Source organism: Anolis carolinensis, chromosome 2 (genome assembly GCF_035594765.1).
Source record: "Anolis carolinensis isolate JA03-04 chromosome 2, rAnoCar3.1.pri, whole genome shotgun sequence".
NCBI lineage: Eukaryota > Metazoa > Chordata > Lepidosauria > Squamata > Dactyloidae > Anolis > Anolis carolinensis.
Window position 1 is genome coordinate 127,135,821 of NC_085842.1, and position 22,769 is coordinate 127,158,589.

A 22,769-nucleotide genomic window follows, 5' to 3' on the forward strand; every position below is an offset into this window, starting at 1 on the left:
CAACTTGCAATAACATTTAGCCTGCCATTTGCTGTGTGATTACCCCGAAAATAAGTGAAAGCCCTTTGATGCAGCGTGGCCTATTTCTGAGCAAACCTGTGTAGACTGTGCTGATAGGATAATATATCTTTGGCACATCAGACAGTGCCCATCTGAATATCTTATTCCCCCTTTACATCCAAAAGGCCTTACACATGTGCGCACGTGTTCTCCCAAAGCTGTTTCTGAATGACAGGTGACCCTGAGGCACAATCTTTCCTGCAGTGTGAGGAACTACAGTCAGAAGCAGAAATCAGGACAGCTGCTGACATAAATTGGAGCAGATTCAGTTCTCCGCTCTGACACAGTTTTATGTGAATGCATGCTCTCTTGATACCACTGTAAAATTCAACAGCATACTTTTTAAAACAAAGGAAGCGCCTTCTGTTCTATGAGGTTGGAATGGGGTGGAATTATCATGAACACTGAAGAGCTCCACTTTGGGGGGCCCGTTTTGGATCTCAAGTAGGCCAGCACACAGATCAATTAAACTTACCCGATAGCATTTAACATAATTTATGGTAAAGAATGTCTTGTTGATCTTAGTGGGAAGTTACATTCACATTGGCATGTTTTGTCTGGGTTGAAATGTTGATGTGAATTAACTGGAAATGATAGTCCTCAAAGGTTTTATGCAATATCAGTAACAAAAGACCCAAATTTTCACCGATGTGCATTGTTCAGAATTCACAATTATGCTCTAAATTATGAAGAACCCAGGTAATTTCACGATTTATTCAGAAGTATTTATCTTACAGCAAGTGAGAATTTGGCATACCTATTTCTTTATTTGGTCTATTTATTTTATTCATCTTTAAGAAATATAAAAATGCAGGAAAAATAGTGGTTGTGGACTTTTTTTGTTCTTAAGATCAATTTAGAAATGACATTAACACATACCTCCCAACCCTGGTCTCAGGCGATTATCATAGCCATCAAGTAAACGGTCTAGAATCCGAGTGAATATTGTTGTGTTGTCCTTAATTTCATCTTGTAAGGAAGTTTGTCCGGAGCTGGAAAAAAAACAGCACTGTTAACATTATAAATATTAATCCAGCAACAAACCTACAGAATCATAATTCTCAAATCTGCTTAATCTTGCTTATACTGATTTATAGATGCAAAATCTCTTCCATCAAGCAAGATTATGGCAGCATTATAGGATCCTTTCTCCTACACAATTTGTTTTTAAAATATACATATTCACTGAAAAGCTTTTAGCAAGCCACACCGAACCTTAGAAACCAATAGCATTAGATTTGAGGCATTTAATGTTTACCATTTTGTACATTGGCAAACTAGGCATTTTCAAGTGACAGTGAGTGTGGGTTGTGTGGGGTTGTTTGCTTGCTTGTTTTACAAATCAACTTCTAAATAATTTGTTGTAAAAAGAAACCAAAAACAAGTCATTGGGGTATCTAAATAATATGCTAAAAGTAGGAAATAGTAGGCAACACAGTGGCAAATGTATTATTTGAAAGTAAGTAGCACTAATTTAAGGAAACTACAATTAGAAATACAATATGATACCATTCTCCAAACTGCACAACTTTCTGAACAACTCTGTCATATAGTGGTTTACACAGAGATATACACACACACACACACACACACACACACACACACCCAGTTAAATATTCTATGTATTATTGACTGTTGAGTTTCTCATATACTTTGGAGAAAACCAAACAGGATGCACACTTGAGTTATTTCCTACTGAGGCAGGAATTATTTTGTGAGTTTATAGGGCTATTTTCACATCTGTCTTCCAAACCACATTCCTAGCAACTAAATGATAAATATTTAAACATTGCACCCTGCATTGCCGACTACAGTGCTACCATTGAACCCTGGCAATACCAGCGCTTGGATATGGTTATGTGATTGATACAACATGTTTGCAGCTGGTAAATCTTGGTTTCAGGTTGTGGCAATTAAATCAAGACAGCACAAATGTCAACTGGAAGCCAATGAATCTGAATAGTAGTCCAACCAATTTCAATCTGAATACAACAAGCAAACTTCGATGAAGTTCTTGTCATTAAGAAAGTGGCTCTCTTTTTGCACTTTCAAGTACAAGTCATACTGTTTTCTCCTAATCATCTATCATGGTTGTGTTAAGAGCCAAATCTTGGAGTCCTTCTTCTGTCCTTTAACTGGGAGAGATCCTATTTGCAAATTGGGACATTTGCCAGTGTAAACTCAGCAGGACTTAGCCCTTGAACCCCAAGTTCCTTTCTTCTTGATCACTTTGTCACCTACATTATTACTGAATCAGCCTTCTTTGGGTATCTGGTCCAACGTGATTAACAAAAGCTTTCCTCCAAAAACTCTTCCATTTGGAAACTCCTCATGAATGTTACCAATGAAGACAAATATTTTACAAGCCCTATTTATCTCATATAAAAGCTACCACATTTATAAACTAATCAATGCATATTAAAATAGCATTTAAATATGTCTACATTTATAGAGTAAATGTTCACAAAATTAATATACATAAATATAGGTGTAAAAACCAATTATATAAACTGTTTTATGGTTTTTAAAAATACAGCTGCAGCTGTTTCAAATACAATTTCTATATCAAAATATATCTCATATTAACACATTCAGAATTTTGATCACAATTTACACTTGTGCAACTATAATTCAAAATGTATATAAATAGTACATACAGGGCATGTGTAATAATTACAGTTCTGTGTTGCATATTTAGCTCATTTGTAGAAAAGTAACAATTTATGTTAATTTATGATAGATAAACTACATTTCTATTTAAACATCATGGGATAAATCCTTTGTATTTCTTGTAAATGCTGTTTATATGGGACAAGATTGCCCTAGCCTATATAATTTGCAAATTAATATTTCATATCTTCCAGAAAATAGGGTTCTTACATTGCCATAATATATTAATTGCATCTTTTCTATAATATTTGAAGATTATTTGCATTTCACACAACGCAAGCTGTGATTGGCAAAGAAAACATGATATGTGTTACCATGTATTTTCATTCATGTATGAATCTTTTGGATGTTTTTTTGCTAAAATTCAGTAAAATCTCTTGTTTGAAATACAGTGGTCCAAGTTTTCTTGAATGCATCAGATAGACCAAGGAACAGTTACCAATATTTTTGCTCAGTAATGACTTTAGCTTTACTTTGAGAATATATAATTCAAAAACAGTGTTTTGCCTATGCAAATTCTATTAATTTGACTTCTAACACAGGAATTTGAAGAGCAAAATGATTCTTACTAACCAATCTGTGAATAAACCCATAACTCACTATTAAGATGAGTTGTAACAATAGTCAGAAAGTAATATATTTCATCATGTCACGCTGAAACCAAGAGGGCATTTTGTGAACAATTTAGGCCTTATATAATATTGATCTCAATCGGATCAGGGTTGGTATGTTTCACTGTCTCTAAAGTTTTGCCCAGTACCTCTGTAAATGTAGGCATATCTCACTCAGTGAAAGAAATGGATCAAAGTAATGTATGAGGTAGCGAAAATGTCATTAATTACACCTATATGAACTTATAATTTTGCCTTTTACAATACTCTGCTGCTCTATGAATAGGCCCGACAAAAACATTGCATCCCCCCATATATATATATATATATATATATATATATATATATATACATACACACACACACACACACACACACACACACACACACACACACACACATCACTTTTGCATTGTCATTTATCTTTGGCACAATCAATCAGACCAAAAAAAAAACCCTGAAAACCTTTCACGGGCTTTATGAGCAAAAGAGTCAAGCCAGGAACAGGCGACCCTTCCTTCCCCTCAATGCAGACACATGTGCCACGTCACTTGATTTGTCAGACAGGGCCACAGACCAAAGGAAAAGGAGGATAAACATTTTAGCTATGAAATTGGTTTTTTCAAGGTGTCATCTGAACATCTTGAGGGAAAATGTCAGTTACCGTGTTTGTGGTTTCACACTAAACAACTGTATAATAATAATAATAAAAACGACTGTGCACTAACTCCATCTACAGGTCATTATAATAGTGACACCTCATATAATTTTTCAATAACAGGCAAATGTGTCTTGATTCTCACTTCTAAATCTACAGTCCCAGCAAAACATATACAGCAGCACACAGTAGGGAGGGGTGATGAAACAGAAGACATGATCCAAGGGTCAATCCTCTCTTATTTTTATTTATCTCCTTTTCTTTCAGAAATCCACTTTATACACCTCACTCATCAACTATGCTATATAAAATGACATGCTAGCCTCTTTTATTTGTATGCCTGTGTTGCTGTTGGGTTTTAAAAAAAAACCTTATCCTTGTAAGAAAAAAGCTGAAATTGGATTATCCATCGCCACCTCAGTCCCTTATGTAAAACACACATTTCTGTTTGTTCACGGAACCAATTTAAAAAGTGATGCTGAATTAAGGGAAATAAGTCAGAATGACAGATGCAGAAATGTTTGTCACCATTTGCAACTCAGCACAAAAATATGCATCCGTCAATATATTCATGTCTTTGTTACACTGTTGATACAAATATAGTCAAATCCCAGATACATTTCGTAATTGGAGAAGCTTCCCCTTTCAGTGCAATAATGTCAATGGCATTTTCACTACTGATCCTGATGGGTCCGGATTGCATCCTTCTCATGCCATGCTGCCATCTGATCCAAAAATTTCAATCCTTACAGGAAATAGCTGGCCTTCATGATTCGATTTCTCAGAGCCAGTTTGCTTGAGCAGCTTAGTCTTACAAAGAAATTCTGATTTACTGATCAAACATTTAACAGTAAAAGCCAGCCCTAAAGTCTGTAGGCCACTCACTCATTTCAGTGAAAATTGAAGAAATTGATATGTGAATGGCTAATATGAGGCCCTGTGCTGATTTCTTTCCCCTGTTTTTCTATGCAGAATAAATTCTGGCAAAATATATCTACCACTCTTTTTGTGTGTGACTGTATTTAAATCATTAATCTAACTTTAGTGTGGGTGAAGGAGTCACTGTTGAACTCTTCCTGAACAGTAATTGCACTTCACATGTTATGCAAACAAACCGTCATTTTCTTTCAATCTTCTCGTATTTTGACTTAGCTGGGATTTGAACAGGATTAACTTCCCCTAAATACAATTAGTAGTAGCCTAGCCCATGTGTAGCCAGTTTCTTATTCTCTTTCCATTACGAGAGCAAAGATGTTCCATGCTGATGTTTGTGTAATATTATTTTTTAAAAGAGAGAAAGACCGTCAGAAAGAGAGAGTAAGAGAGAGAGAGAGAGAGCTTTCCCCACCTTCTTCCAGTTAGTGTGCTTATAAGGAGAACCCAGGCCCAAAGGCGGTCACAGAGAAGATGCGTCATCTTCATGGTAGATTATGGAAGCTGAAAACAAAATTTTAAAAAGAAACAGAAGTAAGCAATCCCCTTGTTTTGAAAGACCACTGCAAAATACAACAGGTCCTCGAGAACTTTAGATGGCTTTCCTAGACGTCAAACAGTGATAATCACACCATGGTGTCTCATTCAAAGGAAGAAAAAAAAGAAGATGGCCCCATCTGCTTCACACGTTTCATCATGCCCATTTCTAGAGACTGGGTGCTTCAATGCACTTCACAGAGAATTTTTTTAAAAAAATCTTTCACTTATGCTTTAAAAGCCCAAGTACTCAAAGAAGCCTTCTCAGTAACTTCTGCCCTCCCCCAAAGAGCTGCCACTTTCAAGTACAAGCTTTGCAATTCCTTCCTATGAGCAATATTAAAGACTCGAAGAGCCTTTAAACAGCGCCTTTGCTTTAATAAATAAGATTTCTTTAGGGTATCTCATGAAGTCTTGAAAACCCACAGGAGGTCCCAAGTTGGAGAGGACTTCCTTCCAGAGAGATCGCCTTACCTCTTACCTTGGCCACCAAGCTATTTAGAAGCAGCATAACATTCATGAACATCATCTTGTTTCAACCAAATCATAGTCAGGCTTGCATAGCTGTTCAGGACGCATCCCTTCTCCAAAGTACATACATGAAGATAATTTTTGAGCCACTTCATACATACTGCTTCTTAGCCCGTCTTTCTCTCCCCCACTGCATATCAGGAGGGGACACTCCTGGGACCAAAGACCATCTCTTGCCTCCCTTTGTGCCTGACACCAGTTTCTTGAAAAACGCAAAACCCAAAGCCACCCGCTCCCCCTCTGAGACCTCGGTGGTCTTCCTGGAAGCCAGCGTTACCATTCCGAGGGCTGTGCTCAGGCCCGGCTGCCGCTCCTCGCCCCCTGCTCTGGCTCTGCTGCCGGAATCCACTTGGCTGGCATTGTTTTATCCAAGATGGGCTCGCTTGCCTCCCCCTCCTGCGCTCACACTCGCACACACACTCCTGGCATGGGCTGGCTAGACTCTTTGGAAGCAATTGCAACACAGAAGCACCATTTCAAGCCACACCAGAAACCCAACAGAATGAAGAAAGAAGAGGGAGAGAAGGAGGAGAGAGTAGCTGGAAGGAGGTGGCTGGAGTAGAAGGGAGCTCAAAGCCAACCATCCACAACCGGTGTCCAAGGCGAGAGTAAAGCTCCTCATGGGAGCAGACAGAGTTTTCACTACCTTCTCTGTAAAAATGCGTGCTGCCCCTCTCTTTCTCTAGACGGGGGAAGGGAAAGGAAAGGAAAGGAAAGGTGGGGGGAACCGAGAAAGCCAAAGCACCGCCTGGCTTGGTGTGCTAACTTCTGCCCTGTTAAAGAGCCAAGCGTTGTAGATGCCCCCCCCCCCGCCCCCCATCAACCTGCCCTCCTAAATTCACAAGAAAGGCAAGAAGGAATCAAAGCCCCCGAATTGCCTGTGGAAGAGGAAGAAAAGGAGAAGGGGGAGAAAAAGCAGCGGGGAGGCACCACCAAGCGCCCAAATCCCTGCTCCTCTTCCAGCCCCCTCCCTCACTCCCTCCCTCCCTTCCCCCTACCCGCCACTATGGCCCCCGACCAAAACAGCCCAGACCAAAACAGAACAGAGCAGGGATTGTGCCCAGATAGATACCCACACACCGCCACCAGGTCTTCCATGTTTGGCACACTCGTCCAAAAGAGAGCGATGGAAAGGGACGCTTCGGGGAGGACTTGGGGAAGCCATGGCTGTGCCTGCCTTCTGCTCAGGGGGAGACTCAGCTGGCTCTGGGTGAGGGGCTGGCCTGCCCTCCCTCCCCTCCCCAGATCCTCCCTAGATTTGTGGCCAGCAGCAGAGCAACTTTGTCTCCCCCCGGAGTGGCCCTCCTCTCCTCCCCACCTCGCCGCCTCCCTCCCGCCCCAAACGCAGGGAAGAAAGAGGATGCCGGAGAGGACGGGAGGAGGATGGCTTCCGCTCGGGCGCCCCAGCCCCCGGCCCTCCCCGGCCCTCCCCTCCCCTCCCGGCCGCCCATCGATCGCTGCGGATGTGGGTCCTGCCAGGGGGGTCTCGGGTGGGCCCGGGGGTGGGGGAGGGGGCTGCAGGGGAGGGGGCTGCGAGGGGGAGAAGCCATGCCGCCTCGGCGTACCTGCTCGGCGCGAGGAGAGAGCCCACACCGGTCCTTCCCATCCATAAAGACGCTCTTCCCGGGGAAAGGGGGGAAAGGAGTGAAGGAGGAGAGAAAGAGAGAGGGAAAGAGAGGAAGGAGGGAGGCAGGGAGGGGGGAAGAGGGAAGGAAGGAGAGAGGGAGGGAGGGAGAGAGGGAAGGAAGGAGGGGGAGCTGGGAGAGGCTGGATGCTGGAGCAAGGCGAGAAAGCAAGCGCCGGTTACCTCGAGACTCTCCGCCGGAGCAAACGGAAGGATCGCGCCCTGAAAATCGCCCAAGGAAGGAGCGGCAGGAGGGAAAGGGGGCCGAGGAGGAGGAGGAGGAGGAGAGGCGGCAGCGGTGGCGGCGGAGGTGGAAACTCGCCTCTCTCTGCCTCTCCCTCCCTCTCCCTTTCCTCTCTCTCTCTCTCTCTCTCTCTCTCTCTCTCTCTCTCTCTCTCCCTCTCTCTCAGGGGCGCTCAGCCATCATGGATGCCGCCGCTGTTGCTGCCGCCGCCGCCGCCCGACTCTCCTCCTCCTCCTCCTCCGCCTTCCCAGCCGCCCGCTTCCCTCCTCCTCGCCTCCGGATCGCAGCTCGGCAACCCCACCACAAACACCCCCCTCCACAAAAAGAAAAAAAACCCAAACCCCACGCACACCACCCACCCTTTCGCTTTTTACCGAGACAGGAGTAGTACGTCCCGGGGTAAACCGGATGTGAACGAGGCTGTGACTTCATGCCAGGAGAGATTTGATTTTAGAAAGGAAGGTGGTACCAGCCAAGCTGGCAGCCAGGAGACCAATCCGCCCATTTTTAAAAATTTTTATTATTATTATTTTGTCAATATGCAATACAATTTGGCTCGCACTAATCCCCTCAGTTCTCGGCGCAGCCCTTCCCAAGGCCAATTCTGGTCGGATTATAGCTGATGGACACAGAGGGAGGGAGGAGCAGGGGGCAAGAGGAAGGGAGTAGAGTAGAGTGAGAGAGTAGAGATATATGGACTGGCGGGAGGGGCGGGGGGGGGGCTCTCTTGACAAGTGTGAAGCGTCTTCGGACAGATGCGGGGAAGCCTGCTGCGACCCAGCCCAGCCCAAGCCAAGCGTGTACCCCGCTTCATCATGCCCGCTTCCTTCCCCGCCAAAGACTGCCGGGCCCTCCCCGCTCTCCAGTTTCCTCGATCCAACATCCACTCGTTTCTTCGGTATGAATGAAAAGAAAATAACACATGCTAAGGGATGCTTCGCCCCTGCTGGGTTTGGTGGCTCTTCTGTATTCTGGAGTTGCAGCCAAAGATGTATTGTCGGGTTAACCGAAGAGGAAAAGAGAAATCCATCTCTGGGGCAGATTCCCTTCCAGCCTGTTTCTGGGACACCAGGAATGGGGAGAGTAGCCTTGTCTTCAAGCCCGAAGGGTTAAGGAAAGTAGGAACTGGGTTTGGGGGGATGGATGAGTGGCTGGGTAGGTATGAGATCTGTGCAGTTCAGAGGGCGCCGGTGTGTCGGCATGTCTCTCTCTGCTTTGCCTTCCCTTCTCCTCCTGAATGAACGATAGGCTTCCCTCTGTCAAACGGTGCGGGAAAGCGCTTCGATCTTGCCGCCTTGCCTCAGAGTCCCCCTCCTGCCAAGCACCCTTTCAGTGTCACTGCCTGTCCGAGGAGGCATCTGTCACTGCTCTCGAATAACAGCATCAGGTGGCCGCCAAGAAGGCACCCGAATGCCCTAGGAAAAGCCGGGCTTTCGCTGGGCGCACGCACGCCTTCCCACCGGCATCGCCTTCCCGTCCTTCCCCCCCACTGCTCCCCCCCCCCACACACACACACACCAGCTGTGGGGCTCAGCTTTAGATTTCTTCAATGGGACGTGTTTCCCGAGAAGCAAGGGCGGACAGGTTGGCAACGCAGGATGCCTTCCCTGGAAGGGGCTTGAAAGCTCCCGGGAGCTCTCCATGGTGCTGGAAGACCGTCGTCTTGGTCAGAATAGGAAACAGAGAAGCGAAGTCCTCGGGTTTGGATTCTTGAAAATGCTGCTTTGTTCATTTTCACCTAGCAATCCAATCCATTGCGAGAAATGGTCGATGGGGATTACTAATGAGACAACATGCCTCTTTGGGTCTTGCTATCTTTGTGGGATTCTGGTTTAACATGAAGTTGGTGGGGGTTTTTTTATACACTTCACGTGGGACATCAAGGTGCCCTGAAAGAAAAGATAATACCCAACCAATGGGAAAACTGAAACATATGTGACTCAAACAATAAAGACATTGATGGCCTCAGAAAACATAGGCCTTATCTGAAACTGAGAAATTCCTGCACATAATATTTATTTGAAACTCTGAACACAAACTACAGGATAGCTAAAGGCTCATCCTCTCTCTCTCTCTCTCTCTCTCTCTCTCTCTCTCTCTCTCTCTCTCTCTCTCTATTGTGCACTTATCTATATCCTCAGATGGAGCTGAAATTATGTTTTCCTTCAGTCATTTCTGAAGGGCACATGGGTTTATAAAATCTAGAAAGAAACCATTGAGAAACCGTTACCACTTTCACACATAAGGAATGATGGCTGGGAAGGGATATTTTGCTGGCATAAAGGACACATGGACAGGCTCCTCAGTGGTTTGGGAACAAGTGAGCTCCACGTATTCAGCACATTCCTGATTATGAAAGGACACTGACTCTGAAGAAGATATAGATTCTTTGAAGCCTGCTGGTTTCTGAGGCTGAAAGCATTGTGGACAGTCATGTACATTTGGAATTCTTAATTGTTTCTCCTTGAATTCTCCTTGCTTCTCTTTGGGCTGCTCTTCCTTTAATGTCATCAAAATGTCAAAGAGGCAATAGGTTACTTGCTGCTGGCAGGACAGGAAATGTATACAGAAGAGGGCAAGGCCAATGCAAAATAATAATAATAATAATAATAATAATAATAAGAAGAAGAAGAAGAAGAAGAAGAAGAAGAAGAAGAAGGTTTGGATCATTGATGTCACCATCCCAGGTGACAGTCGCATTGACGAAAAACAACAGGAAAAACTCAGCCGCTATCAGGACCTCAAGATTAAACTTCAAAGACTCTGGCAGAAACCAGTACAGGTGGTCCCGGTGGTGATCGGCACATTGGGTGCCATGACAAAAGATCTCAGCTGGCATTTGGAAACAATAGACATTGACAAAATTACGATCCACCAACTGCAAAAGTCCACCCTACTGGGATCTGCGCACATCATCCAAAAATACACCACACAGTCCTAAACACTTGGGAAGTGTTCGACTTGTGATTTTGTGATATGAAATCCAGCATATCTGTCTTGTTTGCTGTGTCATACAACACTGTTGTGTCAATAATAATAATAATAATAATAATAATAATAATAATAATAAATCATATGTCACACAATCTGGTGACTTATTCAGAAATATGAACCCCAGTTCCCAACTCTGTTTTGTTTTATTGGGTCCCAGAACCAAACTGGATGAAGACTCAATGGGTTCTTGTGATCAAGGGTGGGGAGTCCAGGCTTCAATCTCACTACTATGAGGCGAGAAGATTTCAAGCTAAATTTTTGGTTGGGGTGGGGATCTTATAGTCCTCCAGCTGTTGGTTATGACTGGTGGAAAGTGGTGTTGAAAAAGGTCTGGAGCAATACACATTGCTCATCTTATTCTAAATCATCTTTCAGGATACTTATGGAAACCTTTTTGCTAATACAGAGCCATTTGGAAACATACCTCCGTGGTGCTGGAAGACTGTCAACAATAAAAAATGCCTGTAATATAGGCTACAACATGAAATAGCTATTCGTGGTCTTTCCGTCCAAGTGCTAACCAGAACTGACCATGTTTAGCTTTAAAAATCAACAAAGAGAATGTGTTTGTGTGGTTAAATTCATTTGGGAAGCAGAGGCATCTATGCCTCCATAGTATCTGTTGGTGATCGTGAAATGCTGTGACATGCTATGAACTTAAGATGATATACAAGCTTCTCTTCCCTAAGTATTTATTCAAGAACATTGGTAGACCATCTTTAATTTAAAATAAAAATTCCAAAGTCCTTCACAGTGAAAACAAATTGCAATAAAACTAGTGGCTAAATGTTATGAAATGATAAACAATTATAGAAAATGATTCACGTGAAATCAGGAGTAACTGTCAACCATAAAAGCTGGCCAAATAATAATGAAAACATCTGAGTAAATCTTTAAAAATGTGAATGATGGAAACAGCCCACATTCTAGCTCAGTGAAGAGAGCATTCCATATGGAGGGCCTCACAATAGAGAAAGCTCCGCTCCATATCTCAACCGAGCAAAACATACTAGGCCACAGTGTGGTAAACAAAGTCTCCTTCCTATTCAGGAATACAGATTGGGATGGTTTATACCAGGGGTCCCCAAACTAAGGCCTGGGGCCCAGATGCGTCCCTCAAAGGTTATTTACCTGGCCCCCGCCCTCAGTTTTATAATGTAATATTTTTATATCATTTTAAATAATATAATATATTGTATATACATATAATATTGATAATAATATTATAATGTTATACAATATACTAATAATAATACCATATAATAATATTAATTATATGATATATATTACATATAATATTACAGTATAGTGGTATAGTTCAATATAGTGCTAATATTGTGCTATGCTAATAATATAATATATTGTATGTACATACAGCTGCTCTGAGTCCCCTTTGGGGTGAGAAGGGCGGGATATAAATGTAGTAAATAAATGTAGTAAATAAATAAATAAATAAATAATTTTAGACTTAGGCTCGCCCAAACTCTGAAATGACTTGAAGGCACACAACAACAACAATCCTAATTAACTTGACTATCTCATTGGCCAGAAGCAGGCCCACACTTCCCATTGAAATCCTGATAGATTTATGTTGGTTACAATTGTTTTCATTGTTGTTGCTGTTTTGCACTACAAATAAGACATGTGCAGTGTGCATAGGAATTTGTTCATTTTTTCCCCTCCAAATGATAATTCGGCCCCTCCACAGTCTGAAGGATTGTGAACCGGCCCTCTGCTTTAAAAGTTTGAGGACCCTTGGTTTATACTGACCGAGTGGGTCTCTCAGATAAACTGGTCCTGCGCTATTTCAAGCCTAAGAAATCAAAAGTAACACCTCAAATCTGGCTTGGTAGTTAAATAGCAGCCAGTGGAGATATTTCAGCATAAAACAGGAGAGCCACTCTCAAAAGACATTATAATTGGCTCAGGATGATCCAGTGCATTTCCTGTTTATGCCCATGCAAGTAGAGAGAATGGCTGAAACGGGGGGGGGGGGGGGGAGGCTCCAACATCATACTTATGAAGATATTATTGCTCTTTGTTTGTTGAACCATGTGTACATTCATCATCAGAAGACTAAGGATGAAGAAAATGTGGCCTTTCTTTCTTATCTCCCTTTTGCCAATGAAGCTAGAAGCATCTTGGACTGTAGTTTGTAGGCATACCCAAGCTGCATGGCTGCCCCATAGATCTTAGGTCACTGCAGCACAAGTATCATTTCCTCATTTTTTTTTTTATTCTAAAAGCATTCACATTAAATCTCCAAACTGCTTCTCAAACTAGAGCTGGAAAATTAAATGCAGGTGGAAGATTCCATGGGCCAATGACAGGAAATAAAATTCTGAGAAAAAATTGAGGTGTGCATTCTTCCTATAAGATGTAGCACCATGTACATAAAAATAACTATCCTTCTTGCTTAGCTCTTCCACTCTGTCTTAGTGATCTTCAGTTGATGGCCTTTTGATTGTGCTTGTTTTTGGTTCCAGTAAAGTGCCAATGGTTTGAGTGCTTGACTAGTCTCCAATGAGCCATGAAATGCACTTGATGATCGTAGGCCAGTCATCCTTTCTTAGCCTGATGAAAAAGAGAAAAGAAAGCAAGCCCGTAAGTTGTTGTGAGGATATGGTGGGGAGGAGAAGAGCCATATACTTGATGTTCTGTGAGAAAAGGGGGTGGGGCACTATCAGCAAATAATAAATAAGTCATAATAAATACCAATACATAGCCAGCATGGTGTAGCGTTTTAAACGTGGAACTAGATCCCAGGGGACTAGAGTTTAAACCCCTGCTCAGCCACAGAAATCCCCTCTAAACAAATCTGGCCAAGAAATTCCCATCCTACAATTGCACAAAGATAAATGTCAGTCAGAAATGGCAATCTTGTATCCATTTTTTTCACAGCAATATCTGGGCATAAGAATTCCATTCTTATATATATTATAGTCTGTTTTGCTATGTTTTCTCTGAATAGCATAGGAGCTGCGGTGGCGCAATTGGTTAAACCCTTCTGCCGGCTGAACTGCTGACCTGAAAGTCAATGGTTTAAATCCATGAGACAGGGTGAGCTCCCGTTTGTCAGCCCCAGCTTCCCATGCAGGGACATGAAAGAAGCCTCCCATAGGATGGTAACACATCTGGGCATCCCTTGGGCAATGCTTTTGTAGACAGCCGAATCTCTCACACCAGAAGTATGTTCTCAATTCGCTTCTGACATGATAAAAAAGGGCTGAGGTTATGAAGGAAGGACCTGGAACAATGTTTTCCAGTGAATTCAGTATGGCATGGCTTTCTTTGTTTCTAGCTATGTTTTTTTCAGTCAGCTTCACTCTGAATCAAAGCTAACAATGATGAGTAAAGCTTTGGAAAATGAAAGGTCACTGCACTAAGGGATAGCAAGTTTGAGGGCTTATCGTTGTTGGGTGCCTTCAAGTCAGTTCTGACTTATGGCAACCTTAAGGTGAACCTATCACCAGAGGGATGTGGGTTTTCCTAGCAACATTTGTTGAGACCAGGGTTGCTTTTGCACTCCTCTGAGGCTGAGACAGTGTGACTTATCCATGGTCACCCAGTTGGTTGCAATCCCAATATATCATGACTACCTGCAAATAATGGTTAAATAATAGCCTCACACTTCAAGAAGCAATAATATGAACTAATATGAATTTGATCCATCAAAACACAGTTTCTAGAAAGTATTAATTCCAGATCTTGCCATTCCCCCCTCTTTTCTGCCCTCTTCATCAAACTCTATCATCAGCTGTCTTTCTCTCACATACAGACAGCTATCTGATATTGCATCAAGGCTTTCAATTTAAACAAATTCTAAGGGGTGCTTTGGTCTGAATAATATTAAAACACATATTTCATTGCTGTTTTGGTTTTAGCAATCTTTAAGCTGTCTTTGGTCCCAATATCAGGAATAAGCAGGATACAAATAAAATTATGGTGATGTTGACTGGCCTCCTATTTAGTTAGTTATAATGTTGTGAGTTAGGCTCACAACCATGCAATTGCTTCTTATTCACATTTACAGTTGTAGTATCCTTGTTGTGACCATGAATACTTGCAAAACCCACCTGAACAGACATCTTGAGCAACGGCATTTTGCAGCACTGGTGATCAGGATGCTTTCAGATGGTGAAAACAACTCTGTATTGCCAGTAAGAAAGTGCCCTGGTCTCAAGATTCAGAATTCAAAGGTCTCCAGTGCCAAACAGCCCAAGGTCAAGAAACTGTAATCAGAACAGAGTCCAAGTAGAGAAGTGAGGAAGCAGTCTAAGGGCCCTTCTACACAGCCATATAACCCAGAATATCAAGGCAGAAAATCCCACAATATCTGCTTTGAGCTGGGTTATCTGAGTCCACACTGCCATGTATTCCAGTTCAAAGCAGATAATGTGGGATTTTATTCAACTTTGTGGAAGGGGTCATAAATCCAAGATGTACAACAGTAGAGTCAGATCATCAGGCTGCCAAGAGGTGAACTGAAAGTTTGCTTCTAGTAGTTTGACAGGGGACAGCTTACCTGCGTTTAACAACACCCAGCAGATTGTATACCACACATGAAATAGTATTTAGAGAGTATGTCTCACAGCTGTAGGCATATAACCTTTTCTGCATTGGATCATTTGAATCAAATGCCAAAGTTATCTTCTCTTGAAAGTCTCTCCTCCAGCATCCTTTCTTGTTGAAGTGGAGAAAGACTTGTCTGTTTATTAGGCTGAACTACTGGAGGAAGACTCAAGTGCTGTAAGTCTTCATCATCTTCTGAGGAAGACAAATTCTCCAAGAAGAGAACATGACACAATGGCATGTGGAGCAGAAACAAGATCCTTGTTAGTCCTGTTGCAAGTTTTCTCCACAGCCCCACTGCTAGCAGGAGGGGACTGTCTACATCATCCAGCAACGTCAAACTTATCAAAGCCACAATTTCATTGCTCAAGACAGTTGCCTGGCTTTCAAGATGGGCTTGAGGGGTCAGATCAAGAAATGGAGGCATAGCGTAGGTATGTCATATATATACCTCTGATGCAAGATTATGGGCTGTAATAACAAAAAGATTTACTCATTCATATAAAACAAGGGAGCATGAGGAGAGAAGCATTCACAGTATAAAATGTGCTGTAGTTCATTGGCAGAGTATATGTTTTAAATGTAGAACATTGACAGGCTCAGTCCTTAATGCCCCCAGGTAAGTCTGAGAAAGACACCTGCCTCAAACTCTGCAAAATAAGTGCCAGTCAAATAATATTGAGCTGGATGGATCAATGATCTGTCCCAGTGTACAGCTGTGCCATGTCTCCTATGAAAATTAACTGGAGTAGTAAATGAATGAACATCTTTAAGTATGAAATATTTGCAAAATAAAAGAATGAATGGTAGTGTTTTATTGCTTTATTCTTCCCCTCAGTCAAATAATCACCCTAATAAATTTCAATCAAATGGAGGTAACATAAAGTTACAATTCAGCACAGGGTGAATAGCACAACTGCCAAAAGTTTAAATTTAGAGGGTGCATTCACAATCTGCTGGTCATAATCAGGGGATATGGCTCCGTTTGATTTGGGGGATCCCAAAGTTCATTTTCATCACCAGGACCCTGGAGGGCCCATGAGCAGCTTTTTCAGGGGACTTGGAAAAGATGCCATGAGAAAAGAAAAGCAGGAAGAGAACTAACCACACAATAAAGTGGTTCTTTTGTTCCTTCCTCCCACCTTTCTCAACATCTCCTCTGAAACTGAAAACTGGTCATTCTGTCCTTACTCTTGGCCTGTTTTCAATTTTTCCCTGTCTCACTTCCTCAGCACTCTATATCTTTGAGCAGGAGGACCATCTGAACAGCATTATAGCCCCCCCTCCCCCTGGGAAAAGCAGTGCACTGGATCCCACCTACACAACTGGAATAAAAATGTAAATTTCTGATAAAATAAATTTATATTTGTTACCTCCAAAAAAAAAACAGTTTTTGACATTTAAAACATGCTGTACATCAAAAATTAATCAATACAAACATTTGGATCATATAACATGAGCCTTGAACTTGAAAAACAAATATTTCAACATAAAATTATATCATTTTCTCATGAAATTTTGGTGTGCCTTGGTAGATGGACCGATGTACAATTTACAATTTTCTCCTACTTCTGAGTTAGTGGGAGATTTTAATGTTGAGGTAGAGGATTGTAAAATTAGTGTTAAATTTTAGGCTGTGGATAGATCAACACAGGGCCCCTGGGCAACTGGCCAGTGTGCCTGCTTATGCTTCAAAATGGCACTGTCTTTGAGCCTTTGATTTTTGTTTATTTTGGCATTTTCTACCCTTTCTGTCTCCCTCCCCCGTTCTTCAGGTGAATTTTCATGCTTTTGTAAGCCAGGCAGTTATCCTCAGTCGACTGATATCCTTCTCTTACAGGTACATTTGAGGTGATAACAGAGAGAAGGGGAAGAGAGCATGAGATACATAGAGACAGAGACATTCCATACACTTAGATATACAGATATTTGTGAAAATAGACAAGTGGGATTTGCAGCACAATGTTATAATGTGGGGTGATCCTGTTTGCTGCTCCAGTCAGTCAAACAAAATACTTCTGATTTGTTTGGGGTTTTTTTAACTCTCTAGGTCTGCATTCCAAGGCTGCTAACATCTTTTTCCAAATACCTTTATTTGTAATTCTGCAAACCTTGGGTTTCTTTCCAGGGAGACAACATGAGAAGCATAACCCATAAATAAGCATTCTTCCTTCCAAATGAAATGTTCTTTCAGACCCCAATTCTTAGCACTCCAGTCATTTAAAACTTCAATTAAGCATTTGTGGGATTAAATATAATTTAGGCATCCACAGGAAAGCATAGTCAAAGTCATCAAGGGAATGTGAATAGGTCACACATAAGAGCTCTAGATATGAAAAGTTTCCAATGTCTCACTTTCTCCAGAGCTAAAAATGTTCAGACTGAATTACAATTTCATTGCAGGGGTAGAATTCTTATTTGAGTGGCAGTTCCCTTATTACACTCCCTCCATAGCTACAACCTTCGTGCTCCCAAGCTTTTACTTTGCAGAAGTGGTAAAAATTAGACTACATAAACACTGGAATTCACAACCTGGCCATCAGAAATAAGCGCGTGCACGTGTGTGTGTGCATGAGTAAAAAATGGAATAAATAGATTGTTTGCCAGTGGAAGCACTATGACAGATATGAGCAGCCAACCATCTGAATAAAGTAATAGAAACTTGGAGGTTTCCAAGAATCACCATAAGCTGGGAATGACTTGAAGACTCAAAACAATTCTCAAATGCAAATATATTTTAGCTACGAGAATGGGAAAGGTTTGTGGGAGTAGTTGTTGATATCAAATACATGCCAAAACATACATATATAGATGTATATTCCATGGTATATGTGATTTCCCAGCCTGTCTTGCATCTAGGACAAGCCATTCCTGCTCTTCTTCAGTAAGGTTACTTCATCAGGTACATTCAGGTCATGCCTTGGGATCCATCACGTAGCAGTTTCAGCTGAATGAGTGGACTGAAATCTATTATCCCAGCAGTGACAGCTACACTTTTAGGGTCTCCCCTCCCTTACCGCACACTCTTCTTTCACATGTTTTCCCCCACTTATCTCATTTGCTATGTATTACAATACACCAGGTACATTCTCAGATCCCTGTCTAATTGATGGCTATAGATTCATAGCACAAAGTATCTGAAAAGTGCAAAGTTGTAGAAGGCCCAACTTAAAGCACCTGTGCAATAGAGTGTTGTCACTAATCTTCAGCAAAGCTCCTCTTCTCCCCACTTCCACTCACCTCCAATAACATGTGTAGATTGTTTAACAGGCAATGGAATAAACTCAAGAAAAAAATCCTCTAGAATTTTTAAAAACGTTCTTCAAAAATAACTTTAAAAAAATTCCTACCATAGTTTTATTCATTAACATGCAATCTATTGCCACTCATTGGCCTAAATCCCATTCTTGCTCCTCACTATTCAATAGTTGGTCAAGGGAGTCTATACTAGTTGGAAGTATCCAAACAACAACAGTCATTATGTTACTCTTGAGTCCCCTTCATTGTCACCTCCATAGCCCATAGCTTCCATAGCTCTTCCACCAGTAGCTCTGTTTCTTAAATTCCATTTTTCCTATATCTGGTTTAGATAGGATCTGTATAAGACTTCAATCAGCTGGAATCAAATTCATTATCAGGAGCATTTGACCTCAAAGGTGATACATCTACTCTGGGTTTTATTTCAGTCTTTGAAGTGACAGTAAATTTATTTTGGAGGCTTATTTTCCACACCCAGGAATCTACTTCAGGGTGAAGCATAAAACCAGGATTAGATTCAATTGCTTGCCTAACATGGGAGCTACATCTTCTAAGGTTCATGTTAAATGGGCATAAAGTTTTAATTCATGCATATGTTTTCAGTGGCTTGGTCAATTTACCTATAGGGTCAATGTCTATCAAAAGGCACCATTAAAAGGCATTTTCTTTGGTTTTCTCATATAAAGGCATCTTCTAGACTCTTTTTCTTTCTTGACCTCTTCCAACCCTCTTTCAGCCACCAGGTGAAGACTTTTGTTTAATTTAAGCAGGCATTTGATTATTAAGTGGTGACTAAGCAGTTACCACTTAGTAGTGGGCAGGATTGCTGCACTTTTATTACTATAGGCCAATTTTAAAATGATTTTATACTGTTTTAAAATATTGATATCTTAATATGGCAATTTATTTGAATTTTTAGGTTCTGAATCATCTAATTTATTCATGGGCTCCATTGGGTCCCATTCATGAGAAAGGCATAATATCAATAAGTTATTGTGTGCATGTATGCTGGTCTTAGAGAAAATGTGAGCAAAGTCAAACCTTGTATACATTGTTTGTAAGTTATCTGAAGAGTGGATTTGCTAGGATTCATAACATAGCATCATTTTCGTTCTCTCACTCCTCCCAGCAATGAAGAAGAGTGTGAACAAAGACAAGGATCTTATTCGCCTGCTTCTCAAAATGGACACAAAATATTTCAAGCACAAACCAATTCAAGCCCAAGAAAATTGGATGCATCTAGGATTGCCTGCTTCTTTAGTTCATCATATTATGTTCTGTAGACATTTCTTAAAATCATTAGCCATATTCCGGTTTAATGTGAGGTGTATGTGCTTTCTGCTTGGATAGATATGTCCGTGCACCTAGCCCAATGTGTGCTTTATGAATACTGAAGCAGTTAGCTGTAGATCAAGCACTCAAATGGTGAAATAAATCCCAGAGCAATCCTGCACACTCTGTTCATGGCTGTCATAGCTGTTGATACGCCTGGAGTTTTAAATGCTGCTAATCATGGCACACAGTCTATGTTTACATTATATCATGGGAGCCTTCAGATTGCACTTTTCCAACTTTCAAAGTCACCTTTCTCCTGAAATAATCCCTGTAGCATTCTACAGGGCAAATGAAAAGTTGCTTACAAAGTTTCCTGTTGTTACATTTTATTATGTGTTTTTACACTTTATTATTTCCTTTCACAACATAATTGACTAGCATCTGTAGGCAAAGCAGAAAAAGATGGGGATGATACTTTAGATTTTTTAAAGTGATTCACATAGGGTATAGCTTTCCATGGTACAACCTTCTTGCACCTGTCCTTTGCTTTGTGAGAGTCAAGCGGAAGCCAGGCAAATATCAAGGAGGCCATAGCCTTCCACAATCCCCCCTTGGTTCCTCCATCCCATGTGACATTAAAAGAAGAGCCAAGCAAGAATTAGAAGACTACAGCCATCCACAATCCTTTCTTCCCTATCAACCTACCCTGTCCTCATTTGACACAAAGTGGGAATGTGAGCCTTCCATGACAGACTTGGATTCTATTCCTTTTCCCATATTACTAGAAAGCATTAAATCAGATGAGATGGATTATCCTTACCACCTATGTTTATTGAACACAAGCAATAATGATCTTCCTTGCTGGTACCTGCCCCAACTTTCCACCTTGGGGATACCGTAAAAAGGTGGGTATGGGCTATAGGCAGGGCTGTAGCCAAAGGGTGGGTTTAGGGGTTCGAACCCCCTACTCAAAATTGTTCAGGTTTTTTTTTAAAAAAACCTGGTTTACTCATGAAGTTTGACTGGTTAACCTAATCCCCATGAGTATCCACTGAAGCTTATCGAGGGAGCCTGATTTCTAAATTATTTTGCATTATGGAACCACTCTTCATGATTCGCTTAAAAAAGTTCTGGCTGTAGGGGGGTGGGGTTAGTTTTTAAATTTATTCAAGACTCGGGGAGTGGAAAGAAAGGGCTTTGAGGTGCATTCTCCTTGTCCAGTTTTTAGCCAGTCAAATAGAACCATTTCTGAGTGTTGAAATATTCTTTCCATCTCTTATTCACATTGGATGCTTCTACCTGTCTTTACTCCAGCAAAAACCTTTACTATACTTAAAACCTGGGAAGTGTATAATCACCATTGAATACTGTTTATCTTTCTCATTCTTGCAGGCATCACTGAGGAAGGCAGAAGCCAAACCCTATAATGCTTTTTATGAATACATATTTTCAATACCTTTATTAGGTTTTATTAAATGAGTTCCAATTTCATAGTATCCTTCTGTGATCTATCTGAAAATAGCATTGTTAGTTGCTATTTTGATTTTCAACAGTTTTTTCCTTCAGAGGATGAATTGTATTACAAATGCCTTCATGTTTATTTTGTTCAACACTTAGGTCTTCCCAACAAATAAATAAATAAATGCAAACCACAGGACATAAATGTAGTAATATATCACAACTTTAAGAACCCTTTTATTGGTAGGGACAGCGATGTAATTTATTGTTAGTTTCCATGAAAGCTGTTTATAGATTTACAGGTTATAATCCTATGCAATGTTATCTATCATAAATCTAATATAAATAAACAAGATTTGCTCATGTATTGTGAACTGCAGGAATTCACTCTTAATGTTTATTTTGGAGCAAATGAATCTTGTTGGTAATGCTAATTTGAGCAGACCGGTTGAATTAATTGTGGAATTATTACTTTAATAAATCCCATGTATTTAATTGGTCTGCTCTAGTTGGGACTAACAGCAGGATTCAGGCCACATTGTCCTTCTTGAGAATGAAACTTCTTGAAATTATGAGCTGATACGGAGGAGATGTTTGGCAAAGTATTTTCCATGACTTGTTTGAATGGGGGTGTTCAATGTGTTCTAGGTGCAGCCACAGTTATTATAAAGGATTAAGATCACGCTTGAGGGTGGGTATTTTTCCAACATTTTTATTAAAGGCTCAAGTGTTGTCTTTAGCCTAATGGTGGTACCTATGTTTTCTTAGGTCTCCCAAGTCACCCTGCAACAAGTAGTATTGTCAGAGTCAAGCAACAAACCTTTTTCACAAGCATCTTAGGGCTTCATTACATCAGTCAGTTAAATTGCAATGGATAATAGCACCTGCAATTGGGGTTTATCAGGTGATACTGTCCCCCTTTTATTCTTTTCCTCTTCTTTCCCATTTGGAAAGCATTTCTTTTATTAACACAAAACCTATGTTAATGACATGCTTTTTCACTTACGTTGTGCTATGTTTTCCTTCCCGGAAGTTGAGTTGTACTTTTATACTGATTTTGGGTGATCAGTGGACGTGTTTTGGGTGGGAAAATGGCAGTTCACTTACTCTGAGAGGAGCGAGGAGAGGAGGTAGACATTTCAATGTGATTTCCTTTTGATAATGTAATTGGAATAACCTTTTATACTTCTATTCTATATTTTTTAAAAAAACATTGCCCCTTCTCTGACAACTAGGGTTTGTCAGAGAAATCAGAACTGCTCACTGCCCGCCCACCTCCTTTTCCTGCCCTGTTCCAGAGTTTCTCTCTGGCTGCAGTGCTATGATGCCAATGATGTATTAATG

The 22,769-nt window shown here is 41.1% G+C and overlaps 1 protein-coding gene across 5 annotated transcripts in view; it reads right to left on the bottom strand.

The window, feature by feature from the left end:
* gabra1 (gamma-aminobutyric acid type A receptor subunit alpha1) overlaps positions 1-8,296 on the bottom strand; it is a 41,885-nt gene extending 33,589 nt beyond the window's left edge. Inside the window, exons 1-3 of one of the 5 annotated variants that reach the window (XM_008113121.3) lie at positions 8,243-8,296; positions 5,348-5,436; positions 940-1,052 (exon numbers count right to left, since the gene is read on the bottom strand). In XM_008113121.3, the coding sequence (XP_008111328.1) occupies positions 940-1,052; positions 5,348-5,421 (187 nt within the window). In that variant the 5' untranslated portion in view covers positions 5,422-5,436; positions 8,243-8,296. Of the gene's footprint in view, positions 1-939; positions 1,053-5,347; positions 5,437-6,277; positions 6,777-7,072; positions 7,265-7,565; positions 7,724-7,807; positions 7,996-8,242 lie in introns of those variants that run through there. The other 4 variants (XM_008113104.3, XM_003215124.4, XM_008113115.3 and 1 more) reach the window with 4 other exon arrangements.
* Positions 8,297-22,769: the final 14,473 nt, after the last annotated feature.